The sequence below is a fragment of the Notechis scutatus genome, chromosome 2 (genome assembly GCF_049901735.1).
Source record: "Notechis scutatus isolate UNSWTSFEM ecotype Mainland chromosome 2, rNotScu1.2, whole genome shotgun sequence".
In the NCBI taxonomy this organism is placed as follows: Eukaryota; Metazoa; Chordata; class Lepidosauria; order Squamata; family Elapidae; genus Notechis; species Notechis scutatus.
This window is the reverse complement of record NC_142010.1, coordinates 155,058,374-155,078,343: the sequence shown is the minus strand read 5'-3', so window position 1 is coordinate 155,078,343 and position 19,970 is coordinate 155,058,374. Positions and strand designations below refer to the sequence as shown.

The 19,970-nt window shown below is 39.3% G+C and overlaps 2 protein-coding genes across 9 annotated transcripts in view; both read left to right on the top strand.

Moving 5' to 3' along the window:
* Positions 1-7,091, top strand: part of RAVER1 (ribonucleoprotein, PTB binding 1) — a 28,514-nt gene extending 21,423 nt beyond the window's left edge. For 5 of the 8 annotated variants that reach the window (XM_026688904.2, XM_087956921.1, XM_087956920.1 and 2 more), the window contains 5 exons: positions 4,124-4,266; positions 4,460-4,531; positions 5,084-5,209; positions 5,340-5,423; positions 5,529-7,091. In XM_026688904.2, the coding sequence (XP_026544689.2) occupies positions 4,124-4,266; positions 4,460-4,531; positions 5,084-5,209; positions 5,340-5,423; positions 5,529-5,675 (572 nt within the window). In that variant the 3' untranslated portion in view covers positions 5,676-7,091. The remainder of the gene's footprint in view (positions 1-4,123; positions 4,267-4,459; positions 4,532-5,083; positions 5,210-5,339; positions 5,424-5,528) is intronic. The other 3 variants (XM_026688905.2, XM_087956924.1, XM_087956922.1) reach the window with 1 other exon arrangement.
* Positions 7,092-11,151: 4,060 nt separating this feature from the next.
* FDX2 (ferredoxin 2) lies at positions 11,152-18,876 on the top strand. Its single transcript, XM_026688906.2, has 5 exons — positions 11,152-11,321; positions 12,949-12,988; positions 14,142-14,248; positions 15,193-15,280; positions 18,117-18,876. Exons 1-5 carry the CDS (start codon positions 11,201-11,203, stop codon positions 18,271-18,273), a joined length of 513 nt encoding a protein of 170 aa, XP_026544691.1. The 5' UTR covers positions 11,152-11,200; the 3' UTR covers positions 18,274-18,876.
* Positions 18,877-19,970: the final 1,094 nt, after the last annotated feature.

Here is a 19,970-nt window from a genome sequence, read left to right as displayed (position 1 = left end):
TTTATAAAACTTACTTAGTTTACTTGTTTTACTAGATTTATATGTCACTCTGGTCATCAACTGACTCTGAATGGCTTACCCTCCCCTACATTAAACAATGTTAAACAATATAAATGATTAAAAACTAAATATTTTTATGCTCAAGAATGACTTCAAGAACGGTATTTCAGAAATTGGGATCATAGCATAATTCAGAAGTTCTTTAGCAAATAGGTACATATTTTATTTGGATTGCTAAATTAATCAGATGTGCAGATGTTTTAAAGCTAGGAAGAAATTGGTTTAGACTTTAAAGTAGGGATTGACAAACATTGTGATACCACGATTACCTAAAATATTGAATTAATTGCATGGACTCCCATATGATAAAGCTAGGCAAGAAATGAATATACCACTGAGCAGGATTTCAGGGTCCACAGGGTGGAGATTTCAAACCATCTTTCTCAGAAACCCATTTGTTCTATGTCCCCTGGTTAGGCTCCCATTTCATGCTTTGGGGTGCTGTAGTGACATAAGAGTTTTTACTGCCACACCATGTACAGATAGTCCTCAACTTATGACCACAATTAAGCCCAAAATTTATGTTGCTAAGTGAGACATTTGTTAAGTGAGTTTTGCCCCATTTTATGACCTCTCTTGCCACATTTGTTAAGTGAATCACTGCAGTTGTTAATAACATGGTTGTTAAGTGAGTCTTGACTTCGCCATTGACTTTGCTTGCCAGAAGGTTGCAAAAGGGAATTGTATGGCCCCAGGACACTGCAACTGTCGTAAGTATAAACCAGTTGCCAAGCATCTGAATTTTGACCACTTGGCCATGAGGATACCACAAAGATTGTAAGTGTGAAAAATGGTCGTAAGTCTCTTTTTTCAGTGCTGTAACTTTGAATGGTCACTAAATGAATGGTTGTAAGTTGAGGACTATTTGCTGTAAAGAAAAAAGATGCAATCTAAAATTACATTGATGTAATGAGCTTGAAGATTGGGACAAATACCATAAGTAGAAGGCCTGCTGCAGTAAGATACCTTTCATTTGGGTAGGGAAAAATCAAATGCTTAATACAGGGTTGAGGAGACCTGGACTGATGGCAGTGTGCATGAGAACAACAAGTAAATCACCAGCTGAACATCAGCAATAGTAATATACAAGCAGTTCTCAGTTTACAACTGTAACTGAGCCTGGAAATTGTGGTCATAAATCATGCCAATTGGATGTTGCAAATGCCAATAAATGCAGGCTGGTTGCTGAGTGTCCAAAATGTGATCATGTTACTGGGGTGGTGCTGGAGATTGGAACTTTGACACTGGTTCATAAATAGCTTTTGGAGGGTCTGTTGTAACTTTGGACAGTCACTAAGTGATCAGTCATAAGTCAAGAACTACCAGTAATGCATTAGCTAAAGGTCAGTGCGATCTGAGGCTGCCTTAATAGAAACATTATATCTAGATCAATGGTGGCTAACCTTTTGGGCTTCTGTGCCAAAAATTGTGTGTGCACTCACGTGCCAGCACTCAGAAGGCAATGCATGCCCTCTCATGCCCCCTGCGCATGCACGCGCAATCCCCTCCGCCGCCACCCACCCCCACCGTTCCTTACCTGCACTGTGCCTCACTGCTGATTTTTGGCTGGTTTGAGGCCTTTTTTGGCCTCCCAGAGACTTGAAAAAAGCCTTTGCAGGCCAAATAATAGGCCTGTTTTGTCACTTCCGGTATTACAGGAAGGACGAAACGGGCCTATTTTTCAGCCTGCAAAGTCTGCAGAGGCTTTTTTCAAGCCTCTTGGAGGCCAAAAAAGGCCTCAAACCAGCCGAAAATCAGCAGTGAGGTGCACGCATGCGCAGTGAGGTAAATTTGCCTGCGGCTCGCGTGCCAGCACAAATGGTTCTTCATGCCACCTGTGGCAAGCGTACCATAGGTTCACCATCACGGATCTAGATCATGAGGTAAATAGTTCCATTATAATCTCTGGTGTTCCCTGCTCTTGGAGTACTGTGTCCAGTTCTGGGCATCAAATCCACCAAGAGCAGGGGTGTCAAACTCAAGGCTCAGAGGATAAATATGGCCCGCAGGGTGCTTAAATCTGGCCCGCAAGCCCACCCTAGAAATAGCAAAGGACTGGCCTGTGGTGCCTCTGCCAGCGAAAAGGAAGCCCTCCTGGGCTCTGTTTTGGGCTGTGACGGTTTCCTGCAACTCTCTGCCAGTGAAAATGGAGCTTGGGGAGGCTGTGCGGCCCTCCTGAGCTCCTTTTTCTATGGCAGAGGTCAGCAGGAGGCTGTCACAGCCAAAACAGAGCCTCGATGAGTGACATTGAGCTGGCCACGCCCATCCTGGTCACAACCCATGGCCCTCCAGGGTCAAACACAACCCTGATGTGGCCCTCAATGAAATCAAGGTTGACACCCTTGACCAAGAGGGTTGGAGTAATTGGACTGGGTTTGGGGAAAACTACCAATATGATAAGAGATCTTGAAGCTAATTCCTAGGAGGAATGGATAGAGTGGCCAGCATATTTACCGTATATGCCGGCGTATAAGACGACCCGGCGTATAAGACGACCCCCAACATTTCCACTCAAAATATAGTTTGTTATATACTCGCCCCTCTTCCGCACGCCTTCCACTTTTGCACTTTTTTTTTTTTTTTGAGGCACTTTTGTTTACCGTGGAAGCGAATCCCGTGAAGCTGAAAGGAGCAGCCAGCCTTCTCCCAGCTCCCAAGGAAACGAGGCTGCACCGCCGGGCTCCGCTGAGGTATCCGGCTGGGGCTGTCAGGAGTTGTTACGCTGGCGCGGCTCCGCATGCTCCAGTCCCGCGTTGCCTCGGGAAGGGAAAGGCAAAAAGGAAGAGCCGCGGCGGCGCTTTGCAATGGCAGCAGCGGCTCCTGGTTTTGCCTTTCCCTTCCCGAGGCAACGCGGGACTGGAGCCGCAGCGGAGCCGCGCCAGCGGTAACAACTCCTGACAGCCCCAGCCGGATACCACAGCGGAGCTCGGGCGGTGCGAGCCTCGCTTCCTTGGGAGCTGGGAGAAGGCTGGCTGCTCCTTTCGGCTTCACGGGAACCCCCCCAATTGGAGGCATCTTTTTCAGGGCAAAAAAGTCGTCTTATACGCCGGCAAATACGGTAATCTATGGAAGAGAAAACAAGAGGTAATGTTTGGGCAGACAGCTGATACTAAAAGAAAGTTGATTCAGTAGAATATTAGAACGGAGCCATTCAAATATATAACACTAGTACTTTTTGATATCTTATACACAACAATACTGGATAGGCGATTCAATAAAAATTCATATGTATGTGGGACTTTAATATCCATATAATGCAAGTGGTCTTGAAACAACTGCATATTTTAATGTAATTATAATAGTAGATAATCATTCATCATTAGTCGACTATGTTCAAAAGACTATCTGGCATGAACAAAGATGGATTATGTAAACTAATAACAGATTCAAATATGCGTTTAAATGTTTACACAGGGATCGGTGTTATTAGCAGAATAAGCATCAAAATACATAAATCTTGTTAACATATGAAAACAAGATAAGTTGCTTTACCAGAAGATGCATGCTCACATTCTTGAAAGTACATACAGATACAATTTTGTTTCTGTGTCAATATTTTACTTCTTTTATTAATCTGATTACCGATTCTGATTAACAAATATTCAGCATGTAGAATTCATTCCCAAAGAAGCAGAGATGTTGGGTAACTTTCAAAGAAGATCAGATAGATTGTTCATGGTTGCATATATCAAAGGCTACTCTTAAGTAATAGACATCTCATTACTACTGCTGGGGAAAATAAATGAAAAGGCACTATTCAATTTCTGCTTGTGGGCTCTCTGTTGGTATCTGGTTGACTGCTGTGGAAGCAGAATGCTAGACTAGTTGTTTCTTTAGTCTAACACTCAGGAGAACTTTCCTGTGATCCCATGCTTGTGTCATAGTTCAGTCTGCTACAAATATAGGAGGTTCAAAGGTGAAATGATAATACAAAGAGAAATTATGGCTACTCCTAGCATGGAAAATCTGTGCTTTCCTTACATATTAGATATTCTCCCATGTGGTCCTGCATTTAATCTAAAGGAATTGTAGTCTCATTACTACATATTCACTTTCCTTGCAGGTGGAACTAATAAAACATTCAGCCCAAAGACTGGTGTACTCGGCAATGCTTCCAATCCCAGAATGCAACAGGCATCCATGTCTGATCTTCTCCTGCCCTCATCTAGTCAATCAGAAGATAATTCTGCATTTGACTATCAGCCTGTGAGTATTAGTTGTGATTATTTATTTGGGTTTATCTGAGTTGGAAAACTGGTGGAAGACATGTAGGCATGCATAGGTTTTTGCTTTTCATTGGTGAGTATATAAAATATTAGGTGAATGTTTCAGGGCCATATTTGTCTTTAGTAGTAGCAATATATTTTTTTAAAAGTTCTATTCTTTCTCATTTCAAAAGGACTTGGTATCACGAATATATCCCCGAGAGACAGCATCCCAGCTAGGGGTATTTGCACATAAGAAGCAAAAGGTAAACATTAATTGAATAAAAACTGTCCACTAGTTAAAATGGACCAGATTTTAGTGAGCTCCCAAGAAGCTGCCAATTTCTTACCTGGTCCTTCTATTTTTGATATTCAATCCATTACCCCTTTTCCTTGTGCAGCCAAATGGCATTATTATATATATGAGGGAAAAATAGCATCAGTATTGGCCAGGGATGTGCATAGATCTATCACCAACATATGCATAATTATATATTTTAGGAAATATTTAAGAGGAAGCCATTATTAGCTAAAATGGAGAAAGAGCAAGGAATGGGTGAGAAGGAAAGTGTAAGGAGTATACTGGAAAAGTATTGATCAGGAACACAGCAGATGACAAGAAGGTCCCACTTTTTGATCTTTTGTAATATGACATGTAGATTTCATAGTTGAACAATAAAAATTATGGCATAAAATCCAGACTCTGAGTGTCTGTTTCTGATTTTAGTCAATGAAAAGTTTACACTTGCACAATTCTTAAATATTGAAATATGAGAGTTTGCGTGCAAGCACCTAAAACGATCCAATTTCTCTTTCAGGTTTCATCTCCTGGGTTTGAGCAAAACCATCTAGGAACTCCATTGCCCCCATTCTATGCAGGGTCTCCAACCTCATATTTCACAAGTGGCCTTCAAGCTGGACTTAGACAAAGCCACCTGAACAAAGTAATTTTTTATCATTAAAGTAATTTGAAGTTCATGTACCAATTAACTTTGGATAGCTTTCAATATTGCAGTTGTTTGCACATTGCTCCAAGGTTACTTCAAAACATTAGGACCTTTCCTTATCTTTCAGGCTATTGGGATGCCACCAATGGGCACAGGAGACAATATCCTTGGATTAGGACCAACTAGCCCACCCCACAGTAGCTACGCAAAGGTGAAATGATTCAATCTAAAAGAAATTCTGAAACTTGGAGATTGTCCTGAATGTGTCATTTCCCTGCTTCTCTCCTCCCTTACTTTGTTTGTCCTTCTTTTGCAGACTCCCATTGGAGGCCAGAAGCGAGCCTTTTCTCATCTGCTACCCTCTCCAGAGCCTAGTCCAGAAGGCAGTTATATTGGCCAGCATTCTCAGGGCCTGGGAGGGCACTACGCAGACTCCTATTTAAAGCGAAAGAGGATATTTTAATCCATTTCTTAGTTGAAACACTGTTATCCTCCCTAGCCCCAATGTGTACATTGTTTGTAAAAATATTTTTACTGTTTATTTTAGTGTTTTTTAAAATGCTTGTGTGTAAAAAAAAAACCCCATACCTTTATGCTTCTAAGACCAGCTGCAGTCTTGTTGTGGACATTGAAGATGGGACTTGGATGTTTGCTCCCAAAGAGCACTGTTTTTTCCCAGGTGAAGCTATGTGACAATCATGAGAAGCTTTGCCAAGCTCTTAGTCAGCTGGACCAAAATCAACAAATTGGGTTTTTCCTACTGTTCCTTCCTCTGCAATTCAGATTGGAGTCTTCTTCCTGTAAGAGCCATGCCTTCTAGAGAGATACAAGTTCCTGCCTTAAGACTCCTAACAAAGGCATATGTCCTTCTAGATGTTTCATAGTACAGTGGAGTGAATGGTGATGAGGAAGGTGGTGGTGATGCTTTGTGTCCACTGGGAAACAGAGTTCCAAATAACTGCAGATTATCACAATCACACTCCTAGAGTATTCAGGTTGAACTGAGTCTTCACTTTCTCTACAAGCTTTTTTTCATTGGTTTCTTTTTAAAGTATACATCTATTTTGCTTTTGTAAATATTTGTAAATTTCTTTTTTTAAAAAAATTCTGGGCTTTTAGTTGCTTCTTTCTAATAATAGTTTAGAAACATTGGATCTTGGAGTTACATCAAAGTCATCTTGAATAATGCTTTTTTAAAAAGTTTCTGTCTTTTTAGGTGTAGTAGTTTTTAGTCTAGACCAATTTCTTTTTGCGATACAAACCATTTTCTTCTGAGTGTGTTTTTTTCTATTTTGACCATTGTCTTCATGCTAATACTGTGATCTGATATCTTTTAAACCAAACTTTAGTGGCTGGGACAATCTTTGGGTGCATTGCTTTCTAGAGTGACTTGTTTTCTTGCAGTTACACTCCTTAGTGACACATCTGACTTTTCGATAGAATCCACCTTTTATATGGTGCCTGCAGTTGGGCAGAACTAGCCAACTACTGAATTGATAATTGGAATCTTTATGCTGTGTTAAGGGAGGATAGATAGAAAGCACAACCACCTCCAACCAGAGTGGTTTGGGCAAGATCCAGGTTTAAATTGTTAACAAAGAAGAGTTCATTCCTTAAGCCAGTTTAGATTCAGGATAGGCAATATTGTCCATTCTCAGAGGAGACCAATAGGGTTCATTTTGAGAGAGTGGGAGTCTATGGCCTTCTCCCCAAGGGATTTAGAGTTCTGCTTTGATATAATGAACTATTTCTGTTTCATAAACATGTTACAATATTTCTACTATATATACTGGCTGGTTTGCTGTATTTGTTGCTGGATTTCAAATCCACCAACAGCTGGATACCAACTTCCTTAAAGTAAAGCTATATTTATATCAAACTTCACCATCTGTTGCATTATTCATTGAGAATGTGCTACAAACTAATGCTTGGTTGAAAGATACTTGTGTTCCATATATGTATCTGGATCTAGAATGGCTGCCTTATGTGAAAAATCCATATGAGTAGTGTCAACTTTTTGTACACATACACACACAAATCAAAAGGGAATTGGTGACCTTTTTTCAGCCCAGAGGCTGAAAAGAATATTAAATATTACTGGAGGAGGTCTTTTGTTTCCTTTGCAAGTTGCCTGGTGGATGGAATTTCATAATTCTTAACAATAACAGTAGTATTTCTGTTGTTGGGGTATCTTTTGAGTTAATCCATATATTAATAAAACTCTCATGTCTGTAACCTTCAACTGGGTGAAATGTTGCATCATAGAGCAAAACAATTCCAACCAAGGTATCTCAAATGAGTTAACTTCACAGAATGGCAGGACCTCTTTCTCGCAAGGCAATGACATTTGGGGGAATTGTAGTTGCTTCAGTACTGTCAGGTTGCTGCACTGCTCTAGCTACATGACTCCCGTTTTCAGCATTACCCAACATTTCCCTGGCTACTCGCTCAATCCCTTGTTCTCCCCCCCCGCCCGCCCCCAGCAGCCACTTATGTGCCTGCAGGGAAGGACAAAGGGAAGGAAGGAAGAACAAGGGAAGAAAGAAAATGAGGGAGGAAGGAACCAAGATTTCCAATGCTCACTGTCACCTTCCCACAAGGAAACTGGCAGGAAGTTGGAGGTCACTCCCTTTCCCACTAATTTTTTTGGCTGAATGAGGTCATTCTATTTCTCTGTTTAGGTAAGAAAGTATTTCTGAAAAAAAGACTTAAGCTGCAGGAAGCAAGATACCTTGTCATTTCTTTCCTGCAATGAATTGAATATATTCCAGAAAGTATGTTGTCAGATACCACTTCCCTCCTATGTAAACTTTGTAAGAGGAAAGTTGTTAATAATCTACTGTAGGAAAATAAACAGGACTCTCGTAGCACCTTTTCCAGCAAATGAATTTTATTATAAGGCATAAGAGCTTGTGAGCTAGAGCTCCTTATCAGATACTTCTGACTTTTTTGCCCTCTACTTAGCAGAAATCCTAGTGACAATGCCTTGGATGAATTCTATTGCTTGAGTTTCCAGCCATGCCTGACTTTTCTTGTCCTCTTAAAATAAAGTGTAGTTTCCATACATGTCATTTTGTTCAACTGATAGCACCACACACCTAACAGATACTGCAAAATTTCAGCAAAGTTTCTATTGATTCACAATTTTTTATTCTTACCGCCCACTCTCCTCAGAAAAAAAGGGACAGATATCTCTTTTTTCCTCTAATGCTGAATAACCTGTAATTTTACATCAACCAGTTACCAATGAAATAGAATTGTAGCTTTAACAAAAACTTGTTTTGTCAGTAATCACTTCATTTTTGGGGGAGGATTTTTTTGTTTCTTCAACTCTTCACTATCTCCTGATTCTAAATCCCAAATTATTAACGATGAAGTTTAATTTTTTTTAGTATACTAATGATTTAAATATAATTCTCAAGCTGAGCTCTCATACTGGTGGGAGGAATTTGAACTAGTTACATTATTTCTGAATTCCAGAGGTCAACTTTTTTTTTTATTCTCCAAGATTGCCCTGTTATTCATGCTACTTTTCTCACTGAAATCCTGGCTGCCCTTCCCACCCGTTTGCCATCCTTGCTGTTTGCTATGTTCCAGAAAATCTGGTCTTGAGCAGCCAGAGTGACCTGGGTTGCTCTGTTTGGTTGTACTGACCATAATTTGTGAAAATCCATAGTCTAATGATACCTCCTGCTACTGCCTACTTTTCTAGTAAGGTCCCATTTTCTGAGAGATGAGGACGATGAAAGGGGAGCTGGTATGAAAAACAACAAGGCAAACAGTTTTCCAGGAATGAAGGGACACATTCCAGAAAGGGGGATAAGAGAAGAAGCAACACAGCCCAGAGATGAATAGGAAACATAACAAATTCAGATAGTCACTCCCTGAAATCCCCCAGGATAAATCCATTAAGCTGAGGTGGTAAGGGTTTGCTCTGGTAAGAATCTGTTATATATGAGCAAATATAGTATTGAACTTGGGTGGAATGTTCTTGGGCCTAGCCTGATACATTTGCCATCTCAATGCAGTTAGCATCTTGGCTATTGAAAGAGTATCCTACACACATGTGGATTATCCCAAACCAATAATTCCAACTACTTTTTTCTTCCAAAAAATATTGATAGAAAACGTGATAGAATTTATGATATGATTATGATGAAGGAAAAGCAAGTATTGTAAAACTACAGTTAACAGGTACTTTCCTTTTTACAACATGGAACAGAATTTTCAAAACCCCGACTGCTAGGGCCATTTCAATTTTTCTCACATCGCTTTCCCTGCAGTTTCCATTTCACAGCCATTATTTCAGCCAGATGGGTCTCCAAACTGATGCTCCTTCATTTTCCAAAAACATCTCTATTAATCAGTTGATAGACAAGCTGGGAAGAAAAACACATAATGGATTCATACAACAATCTAGACCAGGGATCCCCAACCTTTTGACGCCATGCCCGGTTCCGGCGTCAGCTGCGCCGCGCCCGGTTCAGCGTCAGCTGGGCGCCGCCATTTTTTTATGAAAAATCACTTCCGGTGATGTCACGGGGCGTTTATTTTTCATCAAAAAAATGGCGGCGCTAGCGCCCAGTGAGCTTTTCGGGTAGAAATGGCTTTCTACCGGAAAAGCTCACCGAAGCGCTGGCACCGCCATCTTTTTGACGAAAAATTGCTTTTTACCAAAAAGATGGCGGCGCCAGCAACCAGCGGCCCGGTAAGGCTTGTTCCGCCCGGTACCGGTCCGCGGACCGGCGGTTGGGGACCCTGATCTAGACGACTAACAAACAATGACTTTTTCAATTATCTATTTTGTAAATATGGGCCTGAAGACACAAACTCAAACCCACTCCATTATATCACTCTTAGGGACAACCTGCAAATCATGTCCATCCATACTCCATGCTTCCAACTCAAAAAATTTAGTGGTCATATTGTAGTAGATAATTTTTATTTCAGGATCTCTCCATTCACACAAATATGTTAAAAGTATATTCAAAATATATATCATAGTAGCCAGATTAAAGATTTGTATTGCCACTTAGATCTCTGCTGGTATTTAGATAACATTACAGTCACAGACCAGCATTAAAAATAAAATATAAAAACAATAGGAAAAAAGACATATTACAATTAGTGGTGGATTATCAGTGGGTAGTCAGTATCTAATTTTGCAGACAGTAACAAAATGTAGCCACATTCGGAGAAAATACCTTGTATTGATCTGAAAACATCAATTGTACATTTAAAAAAATCAGTATTCCCCAGCTATTTTATCAGGTGAGGTGTTATAAAGTGGGTCCATGAGTTCTTATAGAAGATACAGTACAGTATGACAAGCAGTAGTTTTGATAGCCCCTTGTCTACAGGGGCATAATTTCAGCTCATGGACTTTTTTTTTAATCAGTCCTGTGGAAAATGCATTGCAGCATGCTAAAAATGCACTTTGGAGTTTGGGGACAATTATACACTATACGGTAAATATCTCATTGCTTTAAAAGGAGGGATTTGACTGCACGCACACAAAAATATTCTTAAGAAAAATCAACATGTTCAATGTTCTGGCCGTTCATCTTCCAGGCATGCAATTTAAGTCTTTTTGCAAATATCATGATCTTAGTTTTACTATAGTTGATTTCAAAAGTTTTTTCAGATCAATAACTAAACAGAGGGTTCAGGACTTCTCTAAGTCCAATATACATTTATATATCATCTGCATACAACAAGAATGCAATATATTATATATTAGCTAATTTTGGAGGATGGTGGTGTTCCTGATCTGGAAGGCGGATGAGAAGTTCGGTGTATTGTGTAAGCCTAACTTGTGATCAGTTTATGGTATATAATCTCAGAAAATTAATTCGGTGACTCCATTAAACCTGTTGCCGGAACAGATTCCCTTCCAAGGGAATACGGGCCTTCTTTGCTCCTCCCTCTGCGTTTTGACTTCCTAGCAACCGACCTCTGACCCGGCCATGCAGTCACGTGGATCGTGCAATGGCGGCCTCCTGGGCTGCCGGTGGTGGCGTGAGTGTGACCCTGGGTTTGGGGTGGCGTCGCCTCCAGTTGCTTCTGGGAACTGCCGGCCGATTTCAGTTTCGGGGCTTTCATACTACAGGTGGGATGGCGGCTGCAGCTGGGAGCATTTTTCTCTGGCCTTAAAGTATAGAGGGAGGGAGGGAGGGAAGCGGTTTCTCCGCCAGCCGTTCCTTTTCTCGTTTTGTGTTTTGAACGGATTTGGATTCCCAACGAATCGAAAAGGGGAACGCGATAATCCTTTCCTTTTTCCCCGCCCCAGCCTTCCCTTCCAAATGTTTGTTGTCTCCATTTGACTATGATTTGCTTTACCTTCTTCCGTTCGACAATGTAGACAGCTGTTAATCTATATCATTTCCCATCTTCCCCCCCATTCCCTTGATTGCTTCCGAGATAATCTGCACCATTATTATTCTCCCTCTTTGCTCGTTATTGTGATTCTGTGGGGTACTTTAGGATTAAAAAAAATTACAGTAGTTCAAGGTCATTAATAAGTCTCTGTAGCTTTTTTGAGATTTTGAGTTTGAGTCTCCTTCTCCAATATTCTGCAATATACTCCATCCAGTCATCGAATATTCTCAATATATTCTCCAAAGCACCCAAGGACAGGACAAGGAATATTGGGTGGAAGTTCATTAAAGAGAGATCCAACCTACAACTAACGAGAAATTTACTGACAGAACAATTAAGCAGTGGAATGGTTTGCCTCCGGAAGTTGTGGGTGCTCCATTAATGTAGATTTTCAAGAAAAGATTGGACAGTCATTTGTCTGGAATCATAGGGTCTCCTACTTAAGCAGAGGATTGGACTAGAAGATCCAAAATCCCTTCCAACCCTAATGTATGTTCTATACAGATTACACCAGTTTTTAAGTACATTGGAGACTAACAAATACATTGCTGAAATATTTGAGTAGTCACATAAGAAAATATGTTTGCATATTGAACACTAAATCTCATTTTATCCTAGCATAATATGGCTTTTAAAGGAGGGTATATATACCATGCAGTCACTATTATTTTGGGTGCTAGATGAGGACATCTCTCAAACATTTAACTTACATATGCTGTCTGGATCCTGCATATTGCTCCTAGGAATTTGTACTGCTTCCCCATTTCCAAGTTGTCTGTTTTTTTATAGAGTAGTTTTTTACAGCTGTTTGTGTTCTTTCTGGTTTATAGAAGCATTTCTTAGTATTTATTGAATCCATTTCTACTGTCATTTTTATCATGTTGGACTGTTGTTAGTTGGGAAGATGAATATTTCTGAAAACTGATTTATTGAAGAGACCATGATAATACAGATTTAGTACTAAAAATGAAATAGTGAACGTCTTCAATGATCCAGTTCTGTGTTAAGAAGCACTGTGATCTCGCATGAACAGCCCTAAAACCAACATTCAAATGCAGTGATGATTGTCTAAAAAGGATTTCATTCCGCTGGAGATCTAATTGTCCTATCCCTTTCTCTATTGTATGTTGCAAAATTTTGTCAAATAAAGCTAAGACTTACTATTTTATGCCATGGGATACACAAAATAATGCAAATAGTAAACACCATATCTGTTTCTAATAAAGCCTTTAATACTTGACTTAGAGGGTGATAAAGAGGTGAGTCTAGCATGTAGTACCGAAATCTGGCTGGGCAAAATTCCTGAAAGGATTTGTGCTTTCTGAATTAACAATGGCATTTTGTTACTGTTTTTCCAGTGGCTTTTCAAACTGAAGATAAGAGCTGCAAAGCAGAAGTGTGAGTATTAAGATGTTGTAGATGCATGAAACTATAAGTGGTTCAACTAAAGCAGGCACATTTTGTTGCTACTCCAATTTCTTGACATTGTGCTTGGTTTTAAAGTACAAAAATAACTTTGAATAGATCTCCCTAGTCTGGCTGATGTGGAAACTAAGTTCAGAAAAGTTTAAACTGTAGTAGAATATTTTAGGGGTATATTTGGAGTAGAGACCAGAACACATTACATTGAAGCATAAAACAAAGCATGCACTGAAGCATAAAAGTGGCAGCAAAAATAGGCTTGAGGGTTACAGTCCCTCATTATTGAATTATGCAAATGAGAATATACATGTGATTGAATATTGCAATTAGATATAACACATTGTATAATATCTAGGTTTAATACATCGGTACAACACATCATGTGCCTAGTGAAATCAATGAGTCCATTAAGGTGTAACTACACAGGTAATGAGTCAAGACTACATTTTGGGTTTTGAATGAACAAAGGCTTTCTATAACATAGTTTCTTTCTATCTAGGGACTTATTTTTAATTGCTTTCCCAGAACTCTGCTTGCCTCCAATATCTTCACAAATTAATGTCCTTTGAATGTTCTAAGGTTAAGCTAGCAGTGCAGTTTTCCTTCAGAAAAGGCATTTTTGTAATGAGGTAGCCCAATTTGACCCTATAGCGAAGCCTGTGCTTTGTTTTCTCTAGGAAGATTTATTTAAATTAGGGGCTTTAACTTGGCTTTATAAAATCACATACTAACCTAAATCAACCTAGGATGAAAATTATGGTTAAAGTATTTGCTTTCATGGTAGATTGATCCAGGCGGTGATTCATGCTAGAGTTAAAAGTAACTATTCTTAGTATGTCTCTCAAAGAACTTTTATCATTTGTGTCTTTTACTTCAGATTAAAAATCTGTATCAGATATTAGATCAATCTTCTTCCTGTCTTCCCCATATGTGTTAGCATAGTAGCACTCAAAATTCTCATCCAGCACAGGGTGAACGAGGACAGGCAAGAACGAGGATGTTTGCTTGCAATTCTACATAAAAACAAATTTCCAGAAAACATTCAGTTGTTCTTGTAGCATTTGAGCGTATGATATATACTGGATGGCCCTGAACTGAGAGCATTTCCATATTGTTTCTTCTGTCTCAGAGTCAATGTAGTGTTCATAGATCGTTGTGGGCAAAAAATCCCAGTGCAAGGCAAAGTTGGGGATGATGTGCTGCATTTGGCTCAGAGAAATGGCATTGAACTAGAAGGTATGTCATGAATATCTATATAATGCTCTCCTGGATCAGAGCAAAGATCAATTTAGGCCAGCATTCTGTTTCCAACATTGGGTCACATGCTCTGGGAAACCCACACAAGCAGGATATGAATACAATTATTTATTTGGTTTACATACCTGCCCATCTCATAAGTGGCTTACATTAATATAAATGAACCAAATAAAATATACAATATAAAGTAGAAAAAACACAAAGCTGAGCAGCCTATAAAATAACCATCAACAAAGTGAAGAGATGGGCTCTACTTCTTCTTGGTTCCCTAGGCAACCATGTATTTTTGGGTCTTGCCCTATAAGTTTTTTGCACTTAGTATTTAGTATACTGCTTCCAAATTGAAAGTTCTACAATTATAGCCTTATAACAGCATAGAAGCAAACTTTCTAAATAACACTCAATTTTAAAGATTAAAAATTAAAGCTGTCCTATCACAGATTGTAACTTTAAAAGATGTCTCACAGAAAAATATGTTAAACTCTGCAGCAAAAAGATTTCCTCTTGTATGAACAATTACTAGTACAACAATTACTGTACAGAGACAGTAAAAATTAGTAACACCATCCCGTTCCCCCATGTTCCTAATTTTCTGGTTTTTTGTTTACCTGTTGCTAGGTGCCTTCAGCTTGCCAACAGGAATTGTATAGATTCCAACATTTAATGATAGCCTAGAAACAATGCTGCTTCTTTATGTAATCTAGCACTAGTAACTAACTTCTCCCTTTATTTAAAAAAAAACAAAACACCTTTTTCCTCTCCAGGAAGAAAAGGGTTAGGAAGATTTGCCTGGGGAAAAAAAACTCAAAGGATGACACAGATTTAAATTCACACAATGGTTTTCTGTTATGCTGCTGCTTGGCAGAAGAATCACTGGAGATCAGGGAAGCTGGACTGAACCCATCTATGTTTTACTTTCCCAGGTGCTTGTGAAGCCTCCTTAGCTTGCTCCACCTGTCATGTTTATGTAAGCGATGATTTTGTGGATAAGCTTCCCAAACCTGATGAACGGTAAGTGTTACTTTGGCTTTATTCTTATAGAGGCTGTGGCTGACCGTTAGACTGTCACTAGGCTAACCTTTCCTGATTTTAGCTTTATACAGATGCTTTTCTCAAGCCCTTTGGAGCAAATTGACTGGGTATGTTCTGGCTCTTTTGGGATGAATAATTTTGGAGGAGGCATCCATTGTTTTTATTTTGGAAAGACCTATGACACCTCTAGTTTTTCTGTCTGCTTCTGACTTGAATAATAGTAAAAGCCAGCACTAAAAGTGAAGCAATATGGGGGGGATACTTACTGTATATACTAATAGTACTACACATATGTAGTATACATAGCAAGGAAGGGCCTGTTCTTTTTCTTGGTTGCTTTTTCCCTGTAATGAAGGACAATTTGAATATTTAAGTGCATAACACATTCAAGATTGAAAAATTATCATCAATTACACGAATAATTTCTAGTCTGTGTTGAAACTTTACCAAAAGTAATTCCCCTGGAGAGTTTGTGTGCTGAGTCAGTTTGATATTATAATATATAAAATGCATTTGGAAAGTATTCAGACTCCCTTTACTTTTGTCAATTTTGTTTTGCTGCAGCCTGATTCTACAGTTATTGAAAATCATTTTCTTAATCTACCCTCAATATGCCATAATGACAAAGTGAAAACACAAGTTTTATTAAAAACAAAAAACCTGAAATATTACATTGGCATAAGTATTCAGACCCTTGGCAACAACACTTGAAATTTAGCTCAGGTGCCTCCCATTTCTCTTGATCTTTGCTGACATGTTTCTACACCTTGAATGGAATTGACCTGTGGTAAATTAAATTGATTGGACATGATTTGGAAAGGTACACATCTCTCTATAGAAGGCAGAAGAAATTTACTATAGCAGAGCAAAAGCCACGAGGTCAAAGAAACTGCCTGCAGAGCTCAGAGAAAGGATTATTGCAAGGCACAAATAAAAGGCTACAATAAAATTTCTGCTGCACTGAACATTCCTAAGAGCACAGTGGCCTCCATAATTCTCAAATCGAAGAAGTTTAGCACAACCAGGATTCAAACTGAGTAACCGGGGAGAAGGGCATAAGTAAGAGAAGTGACCAAGAACCCAATGGTCACTCTGACTGAGCTCCAGAGATTCTATGTGGAGATGGGACAGCCCTCCATCGATCTGGGTTTTATGGCAGAGTGGCTAGATGGAAGCTTCTCCTCAGTGCAAAACACATGAAAGCCTGCTTGGAGTTTGCAAAAAAAAAAAAAAAAAGCACCTGAAGGACTCTCAGACTGTGAAGAACAAGATTCTCTGGTCTGATGAAATCAAGATTGACCTGTTTGGCCTCAATTCTAAATGTTATGTCTGGATGTAACCCGGCACCAGTCATTACCTACCCAGTATCATCCCAACAGTGAAGCATGGTGGTGGCAACATCATGCTGTGGGGGTTTCAGTAGCAGGGATTGGGAGACTGGTCAGGGTTGAGGGAAAGCTGAATGGAGCAAAGTACAAGTATTTTGCTGAAGGTTTACTTGCCAGCATGACAGTGATCCTAAGCCAAGACAACACAGGAGTGGCTTAGAGACCACTCTGTGAATGTCTTAGCGGCCGAGCCAGAGCCCTGATCTGAAACCTATTGAACATCTCTGGAGAGATCTGAAAAGGGCTGTCCACTGACAGTCACCATCCAACCTGACTGAACTTGAGGGGATTTGCAAGGAAGAATGGCAGAAAATCCCCCAACCCAGGTGTGCGAAGCTTGTCACGTCATACCCAAAAAGACAAGGCTGTAATTGCTGCCAAAGGTGCTTCAACAGAGTACTGAGTGAAGGGTCTGAATACTTAGGCCAATGGGATATTTCAGTTTTTTCTTTTTAATAAATTTACAAACATTTAAAATTTTTGTTTTCACTTTGTCATTATGAGGTACTGAGTATAGATTAATGAGGAAAAAAATGAATTTCAACCACTGTAGAATCAAGCAGCAGCATAACCAAATTGGCAAAAGGGAAGGGGATCTGAATACTTTCTGAACGTGCTGTATATCTCTATTGCGTGGGGATATTATGATAGAAGTTAAGCAGGTGGAGCTCCAGATACAGGAGAGAGCACACATTGCTTGATTGCCAAATATATACATCTCAGCATAGGCCTGATATTTAGAATCTTAATTTAACAGAACAGCCTTTTGAGACCTCACAACAGCTTGTCATATTTCCTTCTGGGAACTAGTACACACGTGACCAGCAGAACTGCTAAATTTATAGTCAACGCTCTTTAGCTGAAATCCTGAACAGTTACATAGAATGGTCCCATGCAACATGATATACAAATTCGGATATACTTTGTTTTGTACTTTGGTATATTTATATATAATTTATCTTTTGTTTGGTTGATGCAGCACCAAAAGTTGCTGAATGTACTAAAAAAAAGTTTGTTGTATAAGGAAATTTAAAAAAAAACAATTACAAAAGACAAAAAAGCATTTGTAAAGTCTATAATGCTGTATGAATTGGAATAAGTATTTAAAACCTGTATATATTTATACAGAGAAAGTCAGCTTGGTATAGTGGCTAAGACACCAGACTAGAAACTGGGAGATCATGAGTTCTAGTCCCAATTAAGGCACAAGCCAGCCTCTCTCAGACCTAGGAAACAGTCAGTGACAAACCATTTCTAAAATCTTGACAAAGCATGCTTTTATATTGTTAATATTTCGATCTTCTTGCTTTTCTTTTTCATCTTTCTTTTTCAGGTTTTAAAGTAGTTATCTCCCATGAATGTTGTAAGTGCAAAGTCAGGATGCTAATTGCTATTATAAATAATTCCTGACATTCTTCTCCACCTAGGGAGGAGGATATGTTGGATATGGCTCCGCTGCTTCAGGAGAACTCTCGACTGGGCTGCCAAATTATCCTTAGTAAAGACCTGGAAGGAGCAGAGTTCACCCTTCCCAAAATCACTAGGAACTTTTATGTGGATGGGCATGTCCCCAAACCTCATTGAGAACTACAGACTCCAAGACTTGATCTGTCTTCATTGTTAAGATGATAAAGGCTAAAGAGAGCACAGCAGGGTTGTGGCCAAAGCTGGAAACATTTAAAGAAAAGAAAAAAGGAGGAAATGGCTCGGAGAATAAGAAGATGGGGCTATGGAAGGAACTGAGTGAAATGAGTGAGACTCAAGCATTTGGCGACTATCTCATTAGTTTGAGATAGTCAAACTTCTTCAAAGCTGGATTAAGTTTAGCCTCATCCATGGGACAGTGGGGTGCTGGGAGAAGGGTAATTCCATGCCGTTCTTTCCTCCTATCCTGGAGAGGCAAGATGTTCTCACACAGCAGCCACTGTGTTTAGCAGAAGAATGCAAAGTTTCATGTATTGTTAATTGCATGAAGAAGGAAAAAATGTAATTCCCATAAGCACATTCTCTATATACTTTACAGCATATTTGTTTTCTCTTATTCTGCCAGCATTGTTTTAATCTATACTGGCACTTGTCTGCATTTAACCATCAAACAGGATATTGGATATTTGGTTATCTGTATAACAAAAACAAACAAAACAGAACAAAAAAGGCTTCTTCCAGTAAAGATGAGACTTCTGCTAATGTTTTTGAATTCATTCTCCATACACATGAACAAATATATTTGGAATGATGTGTGCATGTGGCGCAGGGACTGGGCAGCATTTTAGATTCAGCTTCCAAAGGTGCTTTGAAGAGTTCAGGAGCACAACTGTAGCATCTTACCTGTAATACCTTTAAATAGTTATATCTGTCGTTCTTGTAATTGCACAGCCACTTAGAAGTGTGACACAGCCCTGAAGCATATTTCTGTACACTTTTCCAATACCAAAGTTCAAAAGAGTCAATATTCTTTCTATCCTACTTCTTCAAAGTTCAACTTTCACTTCCCATATAGACTTTCACAGGAAATACCATATACTGTGATATTCTGAGCTTTGTAGGTGTAGACACATCATAGGATCTGAATAGTTTTTCCAAGGCCTTCGTGGCTGTTCTGTAAAAGTTAATCTGCAGCTTGTTCCTTTACTGTTGATGGTTGATTGTAAAAGGTAGAAGCTCTCTATCACTTCAGTATCTTAACTGTCAGTTATAAGGCTGGCTGTTGTATCCTATTGCCATTGGTTTGGTTTTATTTACATTTAATTTTAGTGCCATTTTTTCCCTTTGCTCTGTGACTTATTAGACTTAATAGAGTTTGTAGATCATTTACATTTTCAGCTATCAGAGTAGTGTCATCTACATAGTTACAGGATATACAGTATGCTATGTTGAGGTAATTCCCTGTTAGGAGAATGAGCGCATACAGGGAGACGTATTTGAGAGTAGTGTTTGAATAATACACATACAGCACACAGATACACTGTACAGTAAATGTAGGTTTTTACTTCCAGAAAGTTTAAGCAAAGTTCAAGATAAGCAGTCCAAAAGTCATTCACAGGTAAATCAGTCAGTTTTTCAATCCAGGGATAATCCAAATATCAAAGTCCAGTGTCAAAAAACAGTTCAGTAAGACTTACATTAAATCCAGAAATAGCAGTCAATTAGGAAAAATGGAGGAATGGCAATACTTTCCAACAGAAGGAAACAGAGATACTCACTCAGACACACTCTCTTCTGAGACTAAGACTAAGACAACCCAGGTTTCTGGCTCCATCTTATGGCCGTTTGAAAAACCA

What these genes read in the sequence shown, in the direction of transcription:
- FDX2 (XM_026688906.2), top strand. Translation starts at nt 11,201, where the DNA reads ATGGCGGCCTCCTGGGCTGCCGGTGGTGGCGTGAGTGTGACCCTGGGT. An exon ending in AAGAGCTGCAAAGCAGAAGT is followed by an intron (nt 12,989 to 14,141) that starts GTGAGTATTAAG and finishes CTTCTGTCTCAG; the next exon opens with AGTCAATGTAGTGTTCATAG. An exon ending in AAATGGCATTGAACTAGAAG is followed by an intron (nt 14,249 to 15,192) that starts GTATGTCATGAA and finishes TTACTTTCCCAG; the next exon opens with GTGCTTGTGAAGCCTCCTTA.